General features: G+C 41.7%; 1 protein-coding gene across 1 annotated transcript; it reads right to left on the bottom strand.

Annotated features, from left to right (window-relative positions):
- Window positions 1-2617: 2617 nt before the first annotated feature.
- On the bottom strand, window positions 2618-10545 carry ARL5B (ARF like GTPase 5B). The gene is made up of 6 exons (XM_081882754.1): window positions 10347-10545; window positions 7780-7840; window positions 6020-6167; window positions 4672-4755; window positions 3814-3965; window positions 2618-3208 (listed from the first exon to the last, which is right to left on the bottom strand). Exons 1-6 carry the CDS (start codon window positions 10390-10392, stop codon window positions 3160-3162), a joined length of 540 nt encoding a protein of 179 aa, XP_081738880.1. The 5' UTR covers window positions 10393-10545; the 3' UTR covers window positions 2618-3159.
- Between the last annotated feature and the right edge of the window lie 197 nt (window positions 10546-10742).

The raw sequence follows: 10742 nt of genomic DNA, 5'->3' as shown, positions 1-10742 counted from the left end.
AAGTCTTGCTTTACACAGCCAAGCACTTTAATTCACCCCAACAAAATGATTACAATGCAATACCATGCTGATCATTTGTTATAAAAAAGTGTACAAGATTGATAAACCACTTGAGTGATCAAATGACAAACATTATCTTGGACAAAAAGGGCCATGTTTTTCAAACCCTGTGGCATCATAAGTACAGATTAAACACTGAATGCTTCCTTGCCTAATGGTAAATTCACAGTTCCTGTGCAGCTCTTGAGCAAAGCCAAGAAGAAGAAGGCAGGGCAAATTGGAAAAATCATGGTATTCTCAACAGATAGTACCAGTAAAGAAAAATCTCTTCCAATTTAGCACAAACATCCCTGAAGATTTTTTTTAATGACCAGGGACTAAGATCAGAAATAGACTTCATTTGAAATGTATTTGTTAAGATGCTAAGAAAAAAGTTCTAAATATATTTCAATAGATATGAAAACGTACACAGGGAGGAACCATAGCTGAACAGAATACATGCTTTGCATGCAGAAGGTCCTAAATTCAACCCAAGGCATCTCCAGCTTAAACAATAGGTTGCAAGTGATGAGAAAGACCCCTGCCCGAGTCAACAATACTGGGCTACAGGAACAAGGAGCTTCACGCATATAAGGCAGCTTAATCTTATCCCAACAAAGGTCTTCGGTTTGATGCTTAGCTTATACCTCTAACTCTTGCCGTGTGTGGCCTTTAGCAAATATAACATTGCACATCTAATTTTACAGGAACATGTGCCTATATTCGACAGTGCAAGTCAAAGGAGTTGACACCATTAAGAGAAAAAAGCCCAGATCTCACTGCATTTTTTTTTTACAAGCCCAGTGATGAAAGCTACTGTACCGTTGCTTGGCACGCTAGGGCTGAACAGAAAGAAGGCAAAATGACATGAGGTTTCACCCCTTACACATTGCAACAACAGAGGCAAATAACAATTGCTTTCAAACTGAATTGCTGGGGGAGATCACAAGTCCAAAGTGTGAGGGGTTCTTTTCTTACAGAACACCATTTGCCTGGGGGGGGGGGGGTTGGAGAGAAAAAATTGTGCGCACTAAAGTATGTCACCTTCACCGGGAGAAAATGAACCCAATGGAAATTCCGTTCAGCCCCAGTTGCAATGCAGTATTTCTACCCCAATCCACACACAGGTTAAGCCACAAAGGGCAGCTGTTTTGCAGGCTCTGAAGTTGTCTGGCATTTCAGGGAAGCACTGAATACAAGAGCTTTCACGTAATGCTAAGTGTCAGATCACATACATTACCAGCATTGCCTTAAGACAGAAAACAACTGAGAGGGGAATCAATTGACATTATAGAAGGCAGACAAAATGGTATTTAAAAATTTACCAGAAAAATTTACAGTGATTTCTTGGTGTGGGGACGACAACAAAGCAAACCACTTTAATGCATTAGTTAATGCGTTTTGTAGGAAAGCTAGTTCAATTTGTGCCAACAGAGTAGTTATTTTCAAGCGTACTTTTTGCTCCAATTCTCTCCAACAGAGATGTAGGTAGGCAGGCCTCACATTTGAAGGTGTGTGCATACTTTACAGACACAGTTCAAATAAATGATTTCTGTGCCACAATCATCCAGAATCTGATTGTAGAATTTCACTGACAAGCGGAATACCCAGAAAAAATTGGCTTTTCCAAAGGATTGCACTTGCTTGGAAAGAGCAGGTCCACAGCCGGGGGTGGCGGGTGCTCCTGGATTCAGACCCATTACTGGAGGCCTCAGTGGCAAGGGGTGCCTTTTGGCACCTCCAGCTGGCTCGCCATCTACAGTCCCTTTTTCACAGAAATGACTTGGCCACTGCACTCCATGTTCTAGTGACTTACAGACTGGATCCTTGCAATGCCCTCTGTGTGGAGCTGCCCTTGAAAACAACTAGTCCAAAATGCAGCAGCCAGATTACTGCTGAGGTTCCATTTAGATTTCACACACCTTAAAAACAGCTGCGTTGGTTTGCCAGTTTGTTTCCGGATCCAATTCAAGGTGCTCATGTTAAGTGTTTAAAGCCCTGAACAACTCAGGCCCAGATATCTGAAAGCCCACCTCCTCCTCTGCAGATCCTCTTGTATGTTAAGATTGGCAGAGGCGAACTTCAACCACCCTAAGATATTCAGGGGTGCAGTGGCCTACAGGAGCACATACACTGTGGCAGACCCCAAGTTGTGGAATTCCCTCCTTCCTTCACTATACGTTTTTGGGGCAGAAGATATAACTCTTTATCTGCCTTTGACACCCTGAGATGTATACTTTGTAGGACCCATCCTATTTTTGTGATTGTGAGCCGTTTTAATGTTTGTATTTAAAACTGTTGCAATGCTCCTTGGCACCTAAGGATGAAGGTTGGGTAATACAGAAAATAACAAATGCTGAATGTTTGGCTTTCACGTACTGTTACGAGACAATATTGTTAGAGAAGCTATACCTCCACTTATTTGAACACTTTCCCCTATTCAAACCTGCATTGCTAAAACACAATGCACTCAAATTTGTCCTCCTTGCTAACATGCAGCATATTCACTGATTTACCAAAAATAAAAATAAACAAAAAAATTCAGGTAAACCGAATATATAAAACACTTAGCAGTCAATTTAAGTTTCTTTCTTTTTAAAAAAGGTGTATGTTCACCAAGTCATAAAATGCAATACAAAAACAAAAAGGCAACAACAGCAAATAAATAACTTTCAATGTTAGAGAACTCCTGTAGTGTGCATCAATATTTGAACTCCGATCAACTGGAATCACGTTGACTTTAGTACCCATAACCTTGGGATTCTTAAAGCTAATTGTTGCAGCATAGAAACAGGAAAGGAAGGAGACCGACCTATGTTAGAGGCGATTACTGTAAGCAGCAAGAATAAGGAGCATTTTCAATGGCAAATTGTTACAAGGCAGTCATTTAGCTTATATAGGAGAGCTTTCATATAGTCCCACTTGTTCATCCATCCAAGATTAGTGCATTTTAAAAATGTTAAAAAATACTTTTGAGTTTAAGTTCAGCTGCACTTGATTCAAGTGTTGCTTGTGGAGGTTTCAGAAGTTTTAAGTTAAGTTTGTTGCTGCCTCAGCAGTCAAGTGTACCGCAAAGGAGTTTGTCCATAGGCAAGTGTCGCTTTGACTCCAGAAAAGAAGTTATCTTACTCCAATTCGGGAAGTCATCCATTCCAGGCCTTGGCACAATCTGAAAAGGGGGAAGAAAACCCAAGTCTTAATAATAAACATACAGGGTGCAAAATCACTATGCTAAGTGTCACCAATTGTACAGATTTTGCTTTTCTCTACTTAATGTTACCAAAGTATCAAAACCATCTTACAAAACATTTTTTAAAAAATAAAATATTTTGAATCAAATAAATGTGAGCACGCTGCTGGAAAAAACACACACACTTCTATTATTACGACAAATTGTGTGTTCAAATGCACGTTGGTCATTGGAGGCCTTTCTGAAAGCTATCTGGGAATACTGAAAGCTATCTGGGAATACTGTGGCACAGCAAGCAGCATGGGAATTGTAGCACGGAATCCACCCCAATATTGGATTTAATCCAAAGGGATGGTTGCACAAGTGGAATACACTTCTGTCTGTGATGGGGTGGGAGCTGTGCATCTGATTTTTGGAGATCAGGAGGAGGGGCAAATGAGCCTGAGGTTTTGCTTTCACACTTTTGGAGTGCAGCACATTGGGTATTGCTGTGCTAACCCATGGCTTCCTGTCGAGTGTGAATACTTTCCGACAAGTTGCCAGTTTCTGTACACAATCATTTATTTAACACTATGACTACTTACCCTTCTCCCGTTAGCGCACAACAGGACTGAATGTGCCATGGGTGATCCTTTATGGAACTAAGGGTGAGGTACTTGGAAATTTCAGCTGCCGACATACAGCCTTTCATATCTTGCTTATTTGCAAAGATGAGAACTGCAGCTTTCCGCAAATCCTGTAAAAGACGTGTATTTAGAAAATTTATGTTTCCATGGCCCTAACAGCTACATAATCCTTGATTTTTTAAAAAAAGAAAGCAAAAATAGATATTTTCCACTATATTTAAGGTTGCTTTTGTTGCAATTCTGCCAACTGCATAAGCATAGGTTGTAGATTTGTTCCTGCTACACTTCCCCTTCCAAAGCATCAACTTTTATCACCAGTCTCAACACATATTGTTAAAGCCAACCAAATCAGAATTCATTATGATGTATATGGAGACAATTACTAGACTTTTAAAAAATTAGGGTACAACCCTGTACCCAATTTCCTGGGTAGAAGTCTCACTGAACTCAAAAGCCTAGTAAATATGTGTAGGATTGTGGAGATTAGCTAATGCTCTTCATTTCTGTGGCTATTTTTTAAAAAGAATAGCTTGGATCCAAATATGCTGTTTCAAAAGCAAAAGACACTAGACTTACATAAGGGAAGCCCCCCCCCACCCCACCTTCTTCTCTGCCAACCCCCTCTCCCCCATCTATGGCAACCACCTGCATTTCTTGAAAAACTGCTCCTGAGGGGCAAGAAATCTTTCACACTTTATGGGATGTACAAAACTTGGGGCCCTGCCAATTTCAACTTGTGTAATATTTTGGGCAATGCTTTGTGTCCCAACCATTGTCTGTATTCTTAGAATACACACAGAATATAGAATATCGTACCTCATGTGCCAACATTCTGTATAGTTCTTCTTTTATGATAGATAGTCTCTCTCGGTCAATGCTGTCCACTACAAGGATAATAAACTGTGGAAAGAAAGAAGAAAAGGTGGACAAAAAGCTAAAGGTAGCCACCATGTTTCTAACTAAGGTATGACGGAATGAAATGATACATTTGTGTTACAACAAAATGGCTATACAGGCACACATGTGTTCAACTTGCGCATGATCACTGGGAAATAAATAAATGTTGTGATTCAAACCTGGAAAGGGTGAGAGAGAGCTGGAGAGTCCTCGTGGTTTGCGAGGAGCCCCTCCCTAGAGCCTGAAGAGGGATTTTTCTTTTAGCTTATGAAGGAGCAGGGTTCCAACCTGGCTTGATAAAGGCATGCAGGGACCCCTGCTGTTGCTGCGCTACCACGCTCATCACCTGAGAGGCAGGGAAGACGCTTTGCAGCAGGTCTCGCTTGCATGACTTTTTCAGTCTCTCTCAGGTCACAAAGCTTGTGGATACTTTTCTTGGGGTGGGGGCATCTTCTGCTTCCAAAGTGGATAGCAAAAAAGGTTTCTGTTTTAAAAAGCTTACTGGCTCCAGAGCTGAACCCAAAATAGCATGCAGGACCCTCTCTGCTGCTGCGCCACCCCGCTCAACAGCTGATGGGCAGGAAACCATTCCCTGCAGTGGGCTCAGCTGTGCGGTTTCTCTGCCCTTACTGGTGAGACTGAGGATGAGGAGAGGAGAGGAAGGGAGTATCTGCTGCCCCTTAGATAGCTCTTGCTTGGCTCCTACCCTTCCAAACAAAAAGGGGAGGGGAAACACAGCCACTCAAAAAAAAAAAAACTTTCAAGCTCCCTACTTATGCGGGCGGGGGCCTAAACACAACCCCTGTGTAAGTGGGGAGTCCCCTGTACACAGCATTCTTTAATTTCCTACTGCTATCTGAGGCAGTACAGGGCAGGGAAAGTGAGCTCAATAAAACTAGGTGACAATAGCAACAAGGGCAGTGTTGCTTCCTTGTTGCTTCCACACAGGCACACTAGAAAAGAGTCAGGAATGCTTCCCAGTTCAACCCTGTCATTCATATTTACCAGAGATCAACATCAAGAGCTCATTCTTATGGTGGGCCAAGGAAGGGGGAGCACTTCCTATGGTCTGAAAAGCCTTTCAGAGGTTTAATACAAAAAACGTTTCTACTGCTTTCTCCTCAGCTTCTTCCCTTCCTCTCTCTTGGATCTTGCCTTAAGCCTCGTGGGCCAAGGGGGATGGGACCCTCAGAAAATTGTCACACACGTTTGCCAGCACAGTCCTGGGACTTTTGGGTTGCCTAAATTAAGAACAGCATCAACATACCTCTGTATTTGAATAATAGGTATTCCAGGACGATCTTAAAGACTCTTGTCCTCCAATATCCCACATGAGGAAATGGGTGTTTTTAACTACTATTTCTTCAACATTGCTTCCTATAGTGGGAGAAGTGTGAACCACCTCATTCATTAGGCTAAAGGGGATGAAAAAGTTGTATGTTTATCATGGTCATCCATACAGAAACATGCCATCATAGAACAATTCCTGTCTTTGGATTAAAAGAAGATTGTACAGAAAATAGCTCAATCAGAATTTATCTGAAAATGCTCATTTTTACTTAAATTTAAGCTCTTGAGAAAAAGCTTTTAGGTTTTCATGAAATTCTTCCATATGATCACAGGTGTGTGCTTGTAACTGTTTAAGACTATTCCGATGACCTGGAAGGCAGATAGTGAGCTCACAGCTGCCTCTCATCATGAATAGGTATATCTGTGATCAAAGAGAGCTGCCAGCTAACTGTGTTAACAACCTTTCCTTTTATTAAGATGGTTGTATATCCATGGGCAGAACCATGTAGAGGAAGTTAACTGTCGCTTTAGTAAGATGGTAAGCAATTATATATTGCATTCTACGATGCACCCTTAGAGTCAGGGTGGATTAGATTTAAATCAAATCAATTTAAATCACGATTTAAATCAGTTTTTTACAGAAAGACTCATTCTAGCTGGTATAATCTTAATATTTACAACCAAATGAAGGTTTTATTTTTGGATGAATACATTTTCAGAGTAGTTTTTATAGTTATATCAAAAATTAATGATTTGGTCATACTATTAGAAATACATGGACCAATAATTATTGTGAAGTTTAATAAGTTAACTGTTTATATTTGGACAAATTTTCTGCTGTACTTTATTGGAAGGAGAAAAATAATCATTTCCTATAACAATTTAAACAATTTAACTAAAACAATAACATTATAGCATATGTATCCATGTTTGTTAACTGATGTGGTTAAACTTTTTTTAAAAAAAAAAACTTAGACTGAGTTTTAGCACACACGAAAAACTTAAAACAAATCCTTATTTCCTGATTAATAGCCTTTGGGCTATAATGTAACTTAAATAGAAAGATTTTTCCTCCAAAAGCAATTTTTAAAAATTAAATCCATTTTTTAAAAAAATGATTTAAATAAAAAAATCATTGATTTTTATCCGCCCTGGTTAGAGTTATATAATGCAAAGCATTCTATATGTAACAAGATTAGCAAAGCTATTTAGTAACTAGCAAGATTCTACCAAAATGGTTTTTCCCCCTTTTCAGAGCTTATCTATATCTTCCTGTAAGCAGTATCAGCCAGTTACCTGTTTGCCAGTTTTATAGCCACAGCTTCTGACAGTTATAATAGCTACTGCACTATAGTGAAGTAATACTTTCAAGCAGCATTGTATTTGCCACATTATACTGTAACCCAAGTAGGTGATAGGTCAGCCATAAGATTTTATCCTTTCACCAATGGGAATAGCTGGGCTGATGAACTATCTGCATTTATGAATGAGTCATAATTAGAGAGTCTGACATACTGGAAGATCATAGGAAAGCTTCCATGTATCTGCTCAAGTCTGAAAAAAATTCAAGCTTCAAAGACAACAGGATTCCTAGACCTTTGAAGCTGGATAATTTCAAATATTTTGACAGGCTGTCCCAAGTTCTCTTTGTGCTTAAAAACCCTGCTCCAAGTGTTGGTTGAATTGTGAACAGTATCATATCAGAAGGAATGAATGTTACCTTGTTAAAATACTTACAACTGGTATAGAATGGTGGTCTTTCCAGCATTGTCAAGGCCCACAATTATTACTTTGTGTTCTACAATACATAATAGTGAACAGTTGTAAGCTGCTGTAAACTTGAGGTTATCACATACCATAGATTATATGAAAGTGTAATACAATGATGCTTCTAGATTTTTCTTGGTGTAGTAGTTCATATGACCACCTGGATAGCTATCAATAAGCATTTCCCATATACAACTAGGTAAGACAAACTCTACCCATATTTTCAATAACTCAATCCCGTCCCCCCAAGTCTTTTCTGGCTCACCATAGATTAATTTTGCTGTGTTTTGCGATTAGATCTGAACCCCCGCCCATCCTTGTTACTCCAAACATGTTGAACATCTCCCTCCCCAAAAAGACTGGAAGATGTATCTAGGATAGAAAACAACAGTGATCTTTTGACAGCCAATGATGCCTCTATGGCTGTTTTCCAAAGTCAACAGGTGTCATTGAAAAGCAAGTATGAATTACTTAGAAGCCCATGAGCTCATTATCAACCAAGACAAAGTTGGCAAATAAAGAGTGAAGACTAGCTCCTTGGAAGTCTACCTTTCCAAGCCTCAGCAGCCCATGATAAAGGTAAGATTGTGAGCTATCAAGCTCAGTGGTCTTCCCTCTTTCCCCAATGCAACTCTTGCAAAGATGTATCATTGCTAAGACAACCTACCACTGTCACTCTCCACACCATTTCTGCTATTCTTACCAGTCTTTCAATTAAGCAATTACAGAATAAACTACTGCCAAGCAGGTATTGTTTTTGGCAGTAGTTTAAGAGTGGTGCGGACATTAGGTCTGCATATGGAAGCTGAGTGTTTCTACATGGTGGCAAATCCAAGCAGCAGGTCTTAAGTGAGAAAACACCTTATGAAGTTCATCAGAGACTGGTGGCCAACCACTAGGGCAAGAGGTTTTGCACACATCCATGGGATGAGCAAATCTTGCATGATAGCTGTTGCATCAAGCTCTTGTTACATGAAACCACTGTTAATTTCTTTAGCTCAGAGGTCCAATATCAGCACCATGTAATTAAAACAACGTAGGTTTGTGTGAATTCTTTGTTCAGTACCTTCAAGGTAGTGGAGTTATTGATTATGCCTCATAAAATGTTAACAGGTATTCCATTAAGGAAGGAATGCATAAAGCAGCTTTGCATGGCACCCCCACACCTTAGGAACAGCATCAGAATGGCTTCTTCATGTATATATCTGGCATGCTATTTTAGCTTAAAGAATGCAAGGCAGATGCTGCATTGCTGGAGTTTTTAAAATTAAAACAGATTGCTGCTGTATAAAAACAGTAACCACCATGCCTTGGAGAACACAGATGCATTTATTTTGCGGGCAAAGCTTTTAAAATAAGATTAGACAAAAGCATATACGTCTTGCAAATTTGAACAGAGAAAAGGAAAAACGATCAGCTGGCAATATGACTGTTCTCTGCAAATGCATTCAACAGGGTGTTTTCTCAAGAAACACAAAAGAAAAATGAAAGAAGGTGGTTTGCAAGTTGTTACAGACACTGCAACATTTTAACACAAATTTATTACTTCCTGCACAGATTTCACCAACAGCCAAGGCTGAGGAACTCATGGAATTTCTTTACATTTTGGGGAAAACTCAAACTCCAACTTTAACTTTTTGCCACATTCCTGTTCACAGGTTCTGTATACTACCAGTTGAATTTGGTTGAAATGTGCTGGCACTTAGCATCTTACAATCCACAGGCTAATTGACTTCCTGGCCTCCCCATTATTCACCCTTGTTATTCATCATACCTATTTCTCCAGCTCACCTTCCCCGCTGACTCAAAACCAGTCCTTGTTGCCCTGTTTATATTAAAACACCTTTGGTCAAACAGACAGGATGCTCCGACTCACAGCAAGTGGCCTCCTCTCCCCTAATTTCCCAACTTTACTGTATTAACTTTTCACAGTCCCTTCCTTTCTCAGCCCACCATTTCCCCCATATTACTGTATTTACCCTATTGCTACTCCGCCCTGTCAAAATAAATAAAAACGGTCCCCTCTCCCAACGCCACTCTTGCCTTTTTCGTACACCTCCGTAACATGGGAGATCCAAGACGGGGGGGACCCAAGTTCAAGTCCCCGCAGAAAAAGACCCCGAGTGGCCAGTCATACACTTCTTCCTTCTCGGCCTCAGCTACCTCCACGGGCTCCTGTGAGCATAGGGCGGGTGGGTAGGGGAAGAGAACCATGGACGATGCCCCCTCCTTCCTTGGGAGAAAGGGCTCAATAAATACCCCGCTTCCCACCCAATGCAAAGCCCTAATTGTTACAGACACAACTGAGATATCTCTTCAGGATCACGACCCTCTCCCTTCCTCTGCGGTATTGCTGCCCTCCCTCAACCGAGCTCCCCGACCCCCCCCCCCCCCGTTAAAGGGCAGCCCGGGAAACACTCCCCCCCCCGCCCCGAGACGAAACCCTCCCGGCAAAAATGCCACACGGAGCAGCAAAAGCAGCAGCCCCGGTAGCGGCGGCGCAGGTGCCCCTCCAGCCCCAGCCCCGCTCTACTCACCCTGGTTACAGAAAAGGCTCCACAGCTTGGCAAATATCAAGCCCATCCCGACTTGGCCAGCAGAAACCGCCGACCGCCTCCTCCGCTGCTTCTGCTGCTGACGAGCGTCTTCCCTCCTTCCCGTCGGTTCTTTCTTCTCGTGGCCAACGCGGCGGATAAAGTGGGAGGGGCTTAAGCCCCGCCCCGCCCCCTCCTGTTCTCGACCACGGCAGCGGCGCGAGAGCCCTTCCCCAAGCCTTCCTTCCGCAAGGCGCGCTGACGTCACCGCGTCCGCAGGAACGACGCACGTTCCACGCCTGCCGCTGACGAAAGGCCGAAACTGGGATTAGGGTGGCAGTTTCCCTCTCACGCACACCCTCCCTTGTGGGGCGGGGTGGATTTTTTTTTTGCTCAGAG

This window comes from Podarcis melisellensis (genome assembly GCF_964234715.1).
Source record: "Podarcis melisellensis genome assembly, chromosome: 12".
Lineage (NCBI taxonomy): Eukaryota > Metazoa > Chordata > Lepidosauria > Squamata > Lacertidae > Podarcis > Podarcis melisellensis.
This window is presented reverse-complemented; position numbering and strand designations above follow the sequence as displayed.